Source organism: Balaenoptera physalus (assembly GCF_965194825.1).
Source record: "Balaenoptera physalus genome assembly, chromosome: 8".
In the NCBI taxonomy this organism is placed as follows: Eukaryota; Metazoa; Chordata; class Mammalia; order Artiodactyla; family Balaenopteridae; genus Balaenoptera; species Balaenoptera physalus.
Window position 1 is genome coordinate 8,954,090 of NC_138887.1, and position 14,573 is coordinate 8,968,662.

At 57.8% G+C, this 14,573-nt stretch overlaps 1 protein-coding gene and 1 long non-coding RNA gene across 3 annotated transcripts in view; one reads left to right on the top strand and one right to left on the bottom strand.

Moving 5' to 3' along the window:
* The window catches only part of LOC309665367, a 29,452-nt gene that overhangs the window by 11,520 nt on the left and 3,359 nt on the right, over nt 1-14,573 (bottom strand). Inside the window, exons 2-3 of one of the 2 annotated variants that reach the window (XR_014266358.1) lie at nt 13,570-13,735; nt 12,259-12,978 (exon numbers count right to left, since the gene is read on the bottom strand). This is a non-coding gene — a long non-coding RNA (uncharacterized lncRNA). Of the gene's footprint in view, nt 1-12,258; nt 12,979-13,569; nt 13,736-14,573 lie in introns of those variants that run through there. The other variant, XR_014266357.1, reaches the window with a different exon arrangement.
* On the top strand, nt 5,265-9,152 carry LOC309665364 (whey acidic protein-like). Its single transcript, XM_082471634.1, has 4 exons — nt 5,265-7,291; nt 7,808-7,948; nt 8,357-8,477; nt 8,969-9,152. Exons 1-3 carry the CDS (start codon nt 6,994-6,996, stop codon nt 8,371-8,373), a joined length of 456 nt encoding a protein of 151 aa, XP_082327760.1. The 5' UTR covers nt 5,265-6,993; the 3' UTR covers nt 8,374-8,477; nt 8,969-9,152.

Here is a 14,573-nt window from a genome sequence, read left to right on the forward strand (position 1 = left end):
AAATGTGGTGTGTTGGGGCTCTGCCAGGAACCCCTCCCTGCACTCCTTCCCTGCAAACCCCGTGCGTTTCCCATAAGCTGACAGCTCCCCTGATGCTCCGGACACTTCTGGCCTCTGGCTTGCTGTATATCCGGGTCCCGGTGGCTCTGCCTCCGAAGTGCATGGACGCCCTCGCCCCCACGCAGCGCCCCGCCTCACCCCTGCTGCTGCTGCAGAAGCCACCTGGCCTCCCCCCTCACCCTGCCCACCCCGCACTCTGTTCTCCACACAGCAGCCCAGGAGGTCTTTCTAAACACACACCAGACCCTCCTCTGCTCAGGCTCTTCATTTATTCCCATCACACTTGGACGAAAGTGCAAAGCCCTTTTCCTGGACCATCGAGACGTGGGGTCTCTGTCTCTGCTGCTGTCCCCTCGGTCCCCATGCTCCCACCGTTCCAGCCCCTCCAGACACTCCCCACTCTTGGCCTCAGTCCCCTTCTCCCAGACTGGACAGGCCCGAATTAGCCCCGGTCTGGCCCCGTGCCTGTACTCTCCACTGCACTGCTTGCGCTCGTGGACGAATGGTAACGGAGTCCCCCGTCCCCGGTGGCCTTCCACAAAGCCCACGTCACGGATCAGCTGTGACAAAGGGACATGGCCAAAGCAAAGCTCCTGTTCATGGCTCACTTCCTAGAGCAGGCATGCAAAGGCAGCTGTCCAGGCTTACTTTGCGATCCCGGTCTTCCAATCCTGTGGACTTCGATGTTTTCAGTGAGAATTTTGACCACTATTGCTTGGCTTCCCAAGTCGCCCTTGGGAAGGGGAAGTGGATCTGAGTTGCCTCTCCACCATTACAGAAGCGCAAGGCTGGCTTCTGATTCTTCAATAGGACCCAGTGAGACTGACGGCCGAATCATATAGAAAACAGACTTCTGACCCGCAGCCCACAGCAGCCAGCCCAGGAAGCCGGCCTGCTGTCTCTAGGGACAACCCAGGAAGCTAAACAATAACCCCTGCAACAATCAGCCCCACAAGGCCAGAATCTGGTCGATAACTGACAGCTTCCCTGATCTCAGTCCCTACCTCCAACTCGGGACCAACCAGAGAAAGCCGAACATGCTCCCCCAACCAATCACATGGGACGCCCCCTCCTAGTGAGGGCACCTCCAGCTTCTCCAGGCCCACAGCCCCCATCAGGGCAGCCCTGAGCCCTTTCTCCTCCAGGAAGCTGTCCCACTGCCCTGCCTGCCCTTGAGTCTCTGCCAAACCAAGTGATGGGAGCAACTCCTTCACTACAGCCAGCTCTGAACACACACCTCTGCCTTCCCCATCTCGTTGGTTTTGTTTATTTCCACACGAGAAAGCTAGATTTTATGAAAAATCTCCAATTACTCTTTTTTTTTGGCTGCGTTGGGTCTTCATTGCTGCGTGCGAGCTGCGTGCGAGCTTTCTCTAGTTGTGGTGAGCAGGGGCTACTCTTCGTTGCAGTGCTCAGGCTTCTCATTGTCGCGGCTTCTCTTGTTGTGGAGCACGGGCTCTAGGGCGCATGGGCTTCAGTAGTTGTGGCATGTGGGCTCAGTAGTTGTGGCTCGCGGGCTCTAGAGTGCAGGCTCAGTAGTTGTGGCACACGGGCTTAGTTGCTCCGTGGCATGCGGGATCTTCCTGGACCAGGGCTCAAACCCGTATCCCCTGCATTGGCAGGCGGATTCTTAACCACTGCGCCACCAGGGAAGTCCCTCCAATTACTTTAATGTTGAGAACAAACATAAAATTTTAAATGTCATGGAGGTGACGGGGCTGCAAGGTTGTCATGTCTGTTGGGTAAAGTGGGAGCCTCTGACCTCTGATTCCTAGCAGCAGGAATTGTGGGAAAGAGTTTTGGCCTCTTTTCTAAGCCAGCAGGGTGGTGCTGTGGGCCCTGGCCTGGCCCTGGGGATGCGACCTGCAGGCTTGTATAGGTCCACTCCTTGGTCCCTGTCCTCCCGGCAAGCCTTCCTCCCCTCTCTGAGTTGTCAGGGCCCCCATCATGAAGGAAGGGGCGTGCCTCTGGCTCCCTGGGCTTGTTGAAAAGCCCTCCCATTGTGAGCCCATTAGTGCTAATTCTCTACCCAAGGCTCGACCTGAGGCAGGACAAGCCCACCGGGTTTGGATTCAAGGGTTTATGGAGACACCACAAGGGGGGAGGCTCCACCCTGCCCTCCCTCTGATCATGGGGCTGGACCACCACTTCCTCAGCTCCAGGACACCCAGGCCCCTGGTCCCACATCCCTTCTGCCCAAGCCTCACCCTTATCAGTAGGACAGGCAGTGGCTCTCCCCGGGTCTCCCTGCCCCTCACGGTCCCACCTCCCAGTCGGCCAGCAGAGGGCCTTTCTGAAACATACTGGCCATGCCCACCCACCCTGACACCTGGCCTGGCTCCATGCCCTCTGTGGTCCAGGTCTGCGGCCTCCCCAGCTCCCTCCCACTTGAGTGACGTGGTTATCAGACTCCCCTAGAACAGGGGTCCCCAACCCCGGGGCCGTGGACCAGTACCGGTCGGCAGCCTGTTAGGAACTGGGCCGCACAGCAGGAGGGCGATGGAGCAAATGTTCACCTGCCGCTCCCCATCGCTGGCATTACCGCCCGAACCACTCCCACCACTGCCCCCCGCCCCCCGCCCCCCGTCCGTGGAAAAATTGTCTTCCACGAAACTGGTCCCTGGTGCCAAATAGGTTGGGGACCGCTGCCCTAGAAGACCCCGTTTCTTTGTGCCTGGCAGCACCACCCCTCATGGCCCCTGGACCGTCTGCACCTTCCGGCCTCTCTCAGCCTCCAGGTCCCCAGCCGGTGAGATGCCTGCACCAGTGCACACCTGGGGCCAGAGGGCTGCATTCACCGGTGTCCCTGGCCAGACGGCCAACCTGGATGAACGGATGAAGAGTGAGGACCCTGAACAGGGGCGATGCCATGGGGCGCAGCCACCAAGCCTTCCTACCAGGACCACCCGGCAGCCCCTGCAGCCCACCCTTCACCCTGGATGTCCAGCCAACCCAGCGGACCCCACGGGAGCCCGAGGGGGCCACAGTGCTGTTGGATCATGAGGGAAGGGGCAGGGCTCCCCGACAGCCCCACACCCAGGAGCCCTGAACAAGAGGTGCTGATAGAGCCTTGAGAGACTTGGGGGAGGAAAGAACTTTCTGGAGAGGAGCAAGAGGCAGGAGAAGCAACCGCTACATGCACTGACTTGGTAAGATCAGGGTGTGGAAAAGTTCATGAGCTGTGAGAGACCCGATGAGGACAGAACTCCCACCCAGGGGCCGTGAGCATCCCCACAGAGAGGGGCGAGCGTGTGGAATGGCATGGTCTCCCCTACCTGGTCTTGGGCATGAGAGTTTGGAGGAAACCCCCAACCCAGCTGAGCCCACAGAACCAGTGGGGACACTATGCGCTTAGCCCACCATGTAACTGATGCTCCGGGAGATCACAGCTGAGCCTCAGTTTCCCCATCCATCCTGGCACACAGCAGCTGTGCAGAGAGAAAAGGCCTGCAGGTCTTGGAAGAAGATGGGCTGGGGCCAGGCCAGAGGGGCCAGTGAACACCCCCAGGGCCCAAGAACCCCACGTCCCTGCCCCGGGGCTGGTGAGCCCAGGGAACATCATTCCTGGAAACTCCTGGTTCTCCGTCTAGCCCTCGGGGCCGAGCACCTGCCTGAAGGCCTGGCCCGCCAACGCCTCTTGCTTCTCCCCCTCCCCCCAACCACACCGGGCCTGCACCCCCTCCTGGCCTGGCCTCCCCAGCCCCCAGCAGTTAGAGCTGGCCTCCGCTCCCCTCCAGATGAAAAGTGCAGTCCCAGTCTCGTGGCTGCTGTGTGAAGGGCTCTCTTAGAAGCTGAGGAAATGGGTTAATGGTGGCGGCCTGCCAGGGAAGTGACCTGGTTCCCCAGCACTGGCCACGGTGCTTTCCGTAAGTCTTGAGGGCATGGGAGTGCGCTGAGTGAAACGTGACTGTACCACGCCTGCAGCACAGCCCCAGTGACACGAGACTGCCTGGGGGGGACAGTCTGTGTATATATGGTGGGATGTGACAGATACACATGTGCTTACATAGGAAAAAGCCAGAGGAAGGTGAACGAAGACATTAACAAGGTAGCTCCAGGACACAGATCACGTGTGATTTTCTTTTTCTTCTTTATGCTTTTCTGAATTGTGCAAGTTTTCTGCAATGTGTATCAGTTATTTTTCTAATTTAAAAACTTTGAAATTATCTTCTAAATAACCTCTGTTGAAATCTGTAGAAAGCTTTCTAGGTAAGAGGCACCTTCACTAATTTACCACCTCATGTAACCCTCGCGCCTACCCATTATGAGAGATGCTGTCGTTGCCTCCGTTTCATAGATGGGAGAACTGAGGGGCACGTGAAGGGAAACGACCTGTCTGAGGTCACAGAGCAAATGAGACCAGAGCCCGATTCCCAAGGACAGACTCCTTCCATGATGGGTTTACCCGGGGGCCTTAAATCTTGAGCCTTCAAATCTTAGGCAAGACTTCAACGTTAGCCAATGCCCTTGTGTTGATCAAAGAATACATCCTGAGATGTAATCTGCTAACAGCCCTCACCGCCCCAAAAGTCTCAACCTAAATCACAGAGATCAGAGAATGCCAACGACAGGAATGTCCACTAACGTGCTATGCCCCGGGCGCCAAACGCTTTTGCAACAACTGGGTTCCCTAGGCAACATCCTCACCCCATCACACAGGTGAGAAACAGTAAATAGTTCAAGGTCCCAGAACTAGCAGAGCCAGGGCTGGATCCACCCAGGCATGGATTCAAACCCTCCCTCTTGACCACTTCATGGGAAGGGCATTCATGCCACACCCTGTGTGGACTTCACCCCCCAGGTTGTATAGGAAGAATTCCAGATGGCAGGGTTGGTGGGGGGGAGGGGCGGTGAGTGATAGGATCATGCTAACATGTGAAAGCTCAGCTGGCCAGAAAGATCAGCATGGGGACTTCCCTGGTGGCGCAGCAGTTAAGAATCCGCCTGCCAACGCAGAGGACACAGGTTCGAGCCCTGGTCCGGGTATATCGCACATGCCGCGGAGCAACTAAGCCCGTGCACCACAACTACTGAAGCCCTCACACCTAGAGCCCGTGCTCCGCAACAAGAGAAGCCACGACAATAAGAAGCCTCCACTCGCCACAACTAGAGAAAGCCCGCGCTCAGCAATGAAGACCCAACACAGCCATAAATAAATAAATGAATAAATAAATTTATTAAAAAAAAGAGAAGCCAGCAAGATGAGAAGCCCGCGCATCGCAACGAAGAGTATCCTCCACTCGCCACAACTAGAGAAAACCTGCGTGCAGCAACGAAGACTCAGTGCAGCCAAAAGTAAATAACTTTTTTTTTTTTAAATGAGTGAATCTGAAAATAAAAGGAAAAAAAACGAAGAGAAAGCAGCTAGTAAGTTTTGTGCAGAATGAAATACAGGTGCCCATCCCAGCCAGGGATGTAAAGTGTACGATTTTGGTGATTCCACATAAGAGTCAAATGCTCTCCTGTTCACATTTAAACTGGCATCGCACAATATAAAGATGAATGGTAATATTCACACTAATAATATAAACATTTAATTTTAATTTTGCTAGAGTGACATTTTTTAAAAACACCATTTTTAAAAACAAGAGAGAGACGTGGAAAAGAGGAAAACCTTTGTATTTAGTATCTTTACCAACACTTTCTTCCCACTTGTTGAACAAGGCACCCCACAAAGTATGTAGCCAGCCCTATGGTCAAGGAAGAAGGGACCAGGCCCTGTGACCCTATGACCACAGGTCCCATAGCCCAAGGGCTGTGTCCCAGGGAGCCAGAGGCTGGCGACTCAGTGTGAGGCCACGGTCCCGTGGCCTGAGTTCCTGGTGTGGTCAGCCTGGCCTCAGACCCAGCATCTGAGCCAGGAGGACCCTGAGCCCTCCCCGCCGCGGTGCAGGGGGAGGGACAGAGAACAAGGGGAGGAAGGTCAGCAGGGCCAGCCAGTGAGTGACTGTGGCCTGGCCACCCCTAACTCCTCTGAACCTCAGGACCCCGCTCTGGCCTGTAGACTGCATTCTTCTCAGGCTGCAGGAGGGGAAACAGCCAAAGGGGGAGCATCTTGTGAGCTGCCAGTGTGAAGAGGCACCAGCAGGTAGCAAGTCGCCATTGGCCAGGACTCCAGACCCCATCCCTGAAGGCCGGCACTGGCCACCCCGGGAGGGACCTGGCCTGAGGTCCGAGAACTCTGCTGAGTGGTCCTAGGGGCTGAGACGGTGCTACATGGGGCCCGGGGTCAGGGAGAGCCAGGGGGACCTGAGCTGCCTGTCAAAGTGGCAACGTGTTCCTAAACATCTGCAAATGCGAGTACCCAGGGAAGTACTAAGGGGTTCTGTGTCAAAGGTCAAGAGGCCACAGGCCAGACAGAGTACGGCCTGGACCAGGGGTGGGCATTGAACATCAGCACACGTGGTCACCCCGGGGCCGCCTTCCCTGCCCAGGCCCTCAGGGCAGAAGGATCAAGGAAGTTTCCGCAGAGAAGGAGGGGCACGTCTCCTTGGTGTTGATCCCGCTCACAGGGCACAGGCGGGCCCTTCTGGGAAGAGGCCTTCACAGTGTCCACCCTGTGTAAAAACAGCCCTGACACTGACCCTGCCCCTCCCTTTCTCGGACGCCTGACATTCTCTGCACAGAACATGCAGCCCATAAACTCAAGACGGCCTGTTCTTGCTGTAGAATGTTCAGGAAAAGACAAAAAGACACCATGGGAGAAATAAAATGCCCTCCCAGATACCCCTGCGCCTGGGCTCCTCCTTCTTCTCTGTTACCTGTGGACCATGTGCTGAACTGGACCCGTGACTCCCTCTCCCTGAAGGGCACCCCCATGAGCACGGAAAACAACGCCATGTTGTGTCGTTGTGGATTCTATTTCTTCCTTCGTCTGCCCTTCATTTTCTGAATTCTCATAGTAAACATGCATTACTTTCAAAGTGGAAAAAAATGGTCCACCTTATTAGAAATTCTTTTTTTGTTTACAAATGTGGCCCAAGGCAGCAGCTGCCCAGTCTGGGGTCTGTCCAAGCCGGAAGCCCCTTGGCCCTACTGGGGCAGCGCCAGCCGCCCGCCGTCCCCGCCATGCTCCTCCCCCCACTGCCTCCTTTAAAGGTGCCCCAGGGCCATGAGCCACCATCTGCCACCTGCCTGCCACCCGCCACCATGCGCTGTCTTGCCAGCCTGGCCCTGACCCTGCTTGCCCTGAAGGCTGCCCTCGCGCTGGCCCCGGCCCTCACCTTGCCAGGTAGGCTCAGGAGGGTCGTCCCAAACTCCCTCCCCTCCAGGTGCGCCCCTGAAACACTGCCGGACCTGACAGTTTGGTAACTGGGACAAGAGGAGAGAATGGGGGAGGCACACCCCGTGGCGGGGGGGTCAGTGACAGCAGAAGAGTGGGGTACTGCCCAAAGATGCCCGTGTGCTGGGGGACTAAAGCCACAGGGCCCAGGCCACTGTCCCAGGGTGAAAAGTGACCAGGCAGCTAACTGGGCATGGGGGGAGCCTGTCCTGGCCCCTCAGGGTCTCAACTCCACCTCCTGCAGCGCGCCTGAGGCCTTGTTTCCTAATTTTCACAGCTGACTCACACTTTTGTCAGCCGTGTCACATTTCTGGCAGATTTTTTCCTTCCTAGAAGCAGAGCGCTGGGCTGCTGGGGACCCGCCTCCCGGTGGTTCTGTCCTTGCCCCACCTTGTTTTCCCCTGAGGAGCCCCAGGGGAGACGGGATCCGGCCACCCCCCACCCACCTGCCCATCCTGTGTGCAGGGCAGGCCGTGTGCCCAGAGCTCAGCTCCTCCGAGGAGGATTCCTGCACAATCTCCTGTGTCAACGATGAGAACTGTCCCCAAGGCACCAAGTGCTGCGCCAGGAGCCCCTGCAGCCGATCCTGTGTGGTGCCCCTCATAGGTAACGCCGCCATCCCTGCGCCCCAGCGGAGCCCCATCTGGAGGGAGGGAGGGACCAGCTTTGTCAAGGGTCCCCTTGAGCCGGCACTCCACACCCCACTCTCAGTGAACCCCCCAGCGGCCCCATAAAAGCCCGGCCGTGACACCGCTTCACCTGCTGGACCCACCTGAGGCCCAGCTGAGGCTCGCCCACTTCCTCCCAACATCACCAGTGCCCAGCTCAGCGATCCACGAGGGCTGCTGTCTCCCCCCCAGCGTTCAGGCTCCAGGCCACCAAGGGGGGGGTGAAGGTTGGGGGCCGCCGGAGACCAGCAGTGGGGCGGCCCCAGCAAGCCAGCGGGCGATGAAGGCCTGGCCTGCCTCTCCCCCGGTGCCTGTTCCAAAGGCTGGCCGCTGTCCCCGGGTGCAGGCCCCGCCGGCCCCTAAGCTCTGCTTAGAGAGAAACGAGTGCTCCAGGGATGACCAATGTATGGAGAACCAGAAGTGCTGCTTCAGCTCGTGTGCCAGGAGGTGTATGGTCCCCACCACAGGTAAGCATCCCGGAGACCCCGCCCTCAAGACACCTTCCCGAGACACTGCCCTGGGGATGGTGGACTTGGCTTCTCCCTTTGCCTCTCCTGACCTTAGGGCCTCCGCAGGTCCCTGAGGGCAGTAAGACACAGGAGAGGGCGGGGGCTCAGGCAGCAGTGACCCAGGGCTGCAACAGCTGCAGGCCTCTGCAGGCACTTGATGCCGTTGGGTTAGAGTGGGTCTCAGACTAGCAAAGGGGGCTCAGAGGACCACTTGCTTGGTGGGACTTGGTCCAGCCGGGCCCACCTGCAATGCTTGTGACTTTGCCACTTAATCTGGGGAGGAGCTCTGGGCTAGGAGCCCAGAGACATGGTTCCCGGATAACAGTCCCTGCCAGCTGTGACCTCGCCTGCCCGCCCACGGGCGATAGTGAGGGCCCGAGACAGTAGGTGTGCAGGGCTCACTGGCCCACACACAGCATTCCTCCCTCCCCTGCCTCCACCGTGACCAGGCTCCACCTCCTCTGAGGCCTCCACGTCCCCTGCAGAGGACTCTCTCCAGTGAGGGACATCCCTGAGAGCCCCTGGCTGCCAGGAATGACCGGTCCAAGTCCTCTCAGCCAGAATCTTCTCTCTTGGATCCAGTCAGCCCAAGATGCCTCCTACCTGCTGCTAATAAAAACCCACTCGGCTTCATGTCTGTCTGTCTGTCCTTGGCACCTGCCGGGGGGCGGCGGAGGAACGAAGCACACAGGCCTTGCCCCTGGGAGCTCCCCAGCAGGCCTGGAAGCTCCTGGAAGAGCCAGGCGCTGGGAGCCGGGGGCCGTGGTGGTGTCTCTGGGCTGGGAGAGACTTGTCCACCAGGCTCCCGGTGCCGGCCCCTGGGGTCTGACCCCTTTCAGAGGTGCTGCTGAATGGGGTTCGGGAGCATGAGCAGAGCCTGCAGGGAGGGCTTGGGGCTCAGCGGCCGCCAGACCTCACTGGCCTTGACCAGCTTAGGGGACACACGGAGGGCAAGGTGTTAGAGGCTGTTCCTCGGGCAGCCTGGTTTAGAGCCTCCAGTGACATGTGCATACCCCACCCCACACCCAGTGAGTGTCTTAGAAATCATTTCAGCTCTGACAAAACCAGCCAGCGGGAAATCCCTCTGGTCCAGGGATTAGGGCTCCATGCTTCCACAGCCAAGGGCACAGCTTCAGTCCCTGGTCGGGGAACTAAGATCCCACAAGCTTTGCGGTGCAGTGCAGCCAAAAAAAAAAAAAAAAACCACCCAGAGTTCAAGTCAGGCCCCACAATCAAGGGCTCAATCCCATAAGGCAGGGGTCCCCAACCCCCGGGCCGCAGACTGGTACCAGTTCGCAGCCTGTTAGGAACCGGGCGGCACAGCAGGAGGTGAGCGGCGGGCGGGCGAGCGAAGCTTCATCTGCTGCTCCCCATTGCTCCCTGTCGCTCCCCGTCGCTCCCCATCACTTGCATTACTGCCTGAACCATCCCCCCAACCATGGTCCGTGGAAAAACTGTCTTCCACGAAACTGGTCCCTGGTGCCAAAAAGGTTGGGGGCCACTGCCATAAGGATATAAATTCAGGGGTTCCCATAACCCCCACAGATTCAATAACTTGGTAGAACGACCCACAGACCTCTGAAAGCACAATACTTATGTTATAGTTCTACTATAGAGGATACAGACCAGGAACAGCCAGATGAAGAAACACACAGGGTGAGGGAGTGGGAGGGGGATACAGGAACCTCTGTCCCCGGGGGCTCAGGGTATGCCACCCTCCCAGCACATTAACCATCACCAGCCCAGAAGATCCTTGAGTTTCTGTGTCCAAAGGCTTTCTTGTGGGTTCTTTAATAAGCATTATGAGGAACTTCCCTTGTGGTCCAGTGGTTAAGACTCTATGCTCCCAATGCAGGGGGCCCAGGTTCGATCCCTGGTCAGGGAACTAGATCCCGCATGCATGCTGCAATTAAAGATCCCGCACGCCGCAACGATGATGATCCCACGTGCCGCAGCTAAGACCCAGCACCGCCAAATAAATAAATAATTAATTTAAATTTAAAAAAAAAAAAAAGCATTACAAGGAAATCGTCAGCAATCGGTGATTAACTCAATCCCCAGCCCTCTACTCACGCGGTAGCACCCTCCACGCCTAGAGTCACCTCATTAGCATAAAGTTGGGTATGGGAAAGGGCCTCATTTCAAATAACAAAAGGAAACTGTAAGGAAATTCTTATCACTCAGGAATTTGCAAGAGTTTTTGAAGCTGCATGCCAGGGACAAAGACCAGATTCACTTTTTATGGCACCAGAGTGTGCAGCCCGGTTTTCGACACGTACAGTCCATGTGAGCAACTTTCAGTTCTTTAAACACCTACACCCAGGCCAATCTGCCACCTCAGGTGGCTCGAAGTGCAGCTTAGGGCAGTTCCCCAAGTATGGCCCACTTCGGCAGCAGCGTCACCTGGTGGTGTCAGACGGCTCCACCTAGACCTGCTGGGTCAGAAAGGCAGGTGGGGCCCACACACTGTTTTCACCAGCTCCAGGAAGTCAAGGACCGCTGGGTGAGGCTGCAGGGCTTCCTGATTTCAAGGTGCACCCAAATCTCCAGGAATCTTGCCAAAATGCAGATTCCAATTCTGGAGGTCTGGAATTCTGCACTTCTAGCTGCTCCCAGGGGAGGTAAAAAAAAGGGAAAGAAGGCTGGCCTTCCAGGACTGGGGCGTGTTGGGGGCCGGCTGGTGGGAGGGGCGTGTGGGCGGCCACGTTGGAAGGTCCCGAGTTGCGTAATGCACAGCTGGGAACACAGTGCAGCACCGGAGAGGAGGGGCTGCAGGAGGACGCACGGGAGGGAGGCCTGGACGTTGGGCAGGTAAAGGGCCACTCCAGGGTGTGAGAAAGATGGGTCTACAGGTCCTGAGGGAGCCACACCTACCACGCAAAGGGACTCACAGTGCGGTGCTATTGTACCTCCAGGAAGCCCGGAGGCTGGAGGACAGTGGGCACACCCTCCCACACCCCTGCCTGTGCTGGGCAGGTGCCATTAGAGCTTCTGGGGAGAGAGGTGAGTCTGAGATGGAGCTGAGCCCCTCGACGGGGCTGCCGCTCCTGCCGGGGCCCGGACCCAGGGAAGATCCCCGGCGGGCCCTGCGCCCGACCTGGGCAGCTGGAACCACCCAGCCCACCCCGACTTGAGCTTAGAAGGAACCGGGTGGGAGGCTCACCAGCCTCCCCACACCCCCCGCCCCGCCCCGCCATGCTGAGGACTCCTCCCCTGCAGAGAATGCTCATCACGCCCCAGTCTCCGCATTAACCACGTGTCCAGCTTCTGTAAACTCCGTGCTCTAACATCTGTCCTACATGCAAACACTGGACACCTCGACGATATGCCGGACTCACCTTGCTCAGCCTCCTGCCCCCCACACGCCTCCTTGGGGGTGCGAAATAACCAATCCGGAGACCACACCCCCACCACCTCGCCTAGGGGGTCTTATACTCCAGGTCACTCTCCCGGCGCAAGGCCAGGGACCAGACCACTAGGGGGAGCCCCTCCACCCCAGAGCCCACTGACATTATTCACAGTAGCCGGTCCTAATAAGCCTGTTCGTCCTGCCTCTCCAGCTCCTTCCAAGGAAACCACAGTAAAGGCTCCTACCCACAGTTTCTCCCCACTCCTGCCCCCCACCTCCCCACCTCCTGGCTGACCCTGTGCTTCCCCGTGTGGCTCTTCAGGGAGGGATGTGCCTCCTTCTCCTGGGAACTGTGAGTAATAAACCATCTTCACTGGCAGTCATTTCAGATTTTCTATTAACACGCTGTATTTTAATAGTCACTTTCAGGGGCTGGACATCCATCCCAGAGAGACCCAGGGGCTGTGAAGGGGGTTCTCTCCCCACTGCACCGCCTCTCGATGCTTGCTCACAGCAGCCCACCCCAGAGCTCCCAGCACCCTACTAGGCTGATCCCCTAGCCCCACCATAGCTCTATCACCCCTGCAATGCCCAGAGAGGCCGCCCCCTGCAGCACAGGTACTCAGTTCCTACAGACCCCAGAGCAGGAGCCCAGGTGGAAGGCAGGAGAGGCTGTAAGAAGGGCCCCATCAGTACGGCTCAGTGCCTGGCCCACAGGCTGCCACCACCAGGCCCCACTCCATACACTATACTGCGTACCTCTCCACCCCGCACCAGGAAGGCTCTGCAAGACTTGCTGGTGGACAAGGTGGAAGGCTGGGCAAGGTGGAGTGATGGGCAAGGGGGATGGATGGAAAGGTAGAAGGATGGACATGATGGAAGAAAGGGCAAGGGGGACGGCTGGAAGAGTCATTCCATGGGCTGTGGGCCCCTGGAAGCCGGCCGTGTTCAGGATTCGGGAGGGCAGAAGGTCCACCACCCTAGCCCAGCTGGGAGGGAGCCCCCGGCCAGGATGGAGAAGCATGGGGAGGTTTGGGTGGCTGTAGGAGACCTGGGTGCTCACTCTCCATGTGCCCTTGCGCTGTCCTGCCCTCCCTGGGCCTCAGTTTCCTGTACACAGAGAAGGGCAGAAAGGACATGTTCATGTGCCCAGCAAGAGCTGGGGCCAGGCTGACTTTGGGACAGCCTCCAGGTCTGATTCCTCCTCTTACTCGGGGGTCTGGAGACGCATTAATGCTACCAGGCCCTGAGGGAAAGTCTTCTCCTGAGAGAGGAAAGCCCTTGGCCAGGTTTGTCCAGGGTCCCCACGGCCACCCCCCAGGTTCTATGATTCTCCAAAAGGACTCAGCATAGAGTCATACCCATGGCTAAGATTTATTCTAACAAAGGAGACAGAGCAAAACCTGCAAAGAGAAAAAGGCCCATGGGGTGAACTCTGGAGGAGACCAGTCATGAACTTCTAGACCTCTCCCCAGAGTCACCCTGGAGGCACTGAATTCCCTGGCAACAAGCTGGGACCACTGGCATGAAGCGTCTACCAAGGAAGCTCGTTAGAGACTCAGCATCCAGGGGTTTCATCAGGGGCTGGTCTTGTAGGCACCCTCTGCCCAGCGTGTACCAAAATTCCAGACTCTCCGAGGGAAAGCAGGTGCCAGCACAGCGCGCTACTTGTCCAGTTTGGGCACAGGGGGCTACTCTTACCGTAGCGGGAAAGTTGTTGTCAGTGTAGGGAGCTGTTTCGCAGCCACGTTTCCAGACACCGGTGGAGGGCCACCCTGGCCGGCAGGCCCTGGCTGGCAGCCTCGGACGTGCTGTGTCGGGGCTCTTCTGTGCACCAGGGCTTCTGGCAGGCTGTGGTTTAGTCCACCTGGGGAAAGAGAGCGGGCAGGTTGAGGACAGAGTGATCAGCCACCCTGGTTGGCCTGGGACTGGGGGATCTCCCTTGATGGGGACTTTCTGTGCTAAAACCAGGACCACGGTGGGCACACCAGGATGGCTGCTCATCTAGTTGAGGCACAATTTCAGGAGAGAAGACGCTGCTAGCAGAGAGCGGTAGCAAGAGTGCGAGGCTCAGCCTGGAAGGAGGCAGAGGGGAGGGAGGGAGGGTAGCCACGTGGGGGCCTTATCCGGAGGGCTCCCGACAGAGGCCTGTATCCCTGCATCCTGACCACACATCCTGAAGTAGCACTCTGACAGACCTGGAGACTGAGCCAGGCAGGTTCAGTACCCGGCCCAGGTTACAGGGTGGGCAGGTAGTAGGACCAAATTGGTACCCTAACCTCCTCACGGTCATCTGCCAGCTCATCTGGCCCTGATTCCAACTGGAATGGGAACAGGTGCTGGCGAGTCCCCACACCTCTCTGCACCTCAGTTTCTCCATCTGTCAGCAAGTGTGTTGGATGAGAAAGGCTCTGAGGTATCCCGGCTCCCCTTTCCACCCTCCCTCTGGGAAGGAGACAAACTCATCTCCTACAGCCCTGATGTCCTGCCAGGTGGACCCATGGCTTGTTCCTCATCGAGGACCTTGCTGTCCGAGGAGGGCATTTAGGTCAGATCCCCGCCCCAGGCCATTCCATCCCTCAAAGTCACCAGTAAGGCAGCTCTGGGGTCAGGAGGAAGGTGGAGGGTGCTAGCAAGTAGAATCAGGAAGGAAATAAGGGGACATCCCTGGTGGCACAGTGGTTAAGACTCCGTGCACCCAATGC

Coding starts and splice junctions, on each gene's coding strand:
- LOC309665364 (XM_082471634.1), top strand. CDS start 6,994: ATGGTCCACCTTATTAGAAATTCTTTTTTTGTTTACAAATGTGGCCCA. Junction 7,292..7,807: donor CCCGGCCCTCACCTTGCCAG/GTAGGCTCAGGA, acceptor TCCTGTGTGCAG/GGCAGGCCGTGTGCCCAGAG.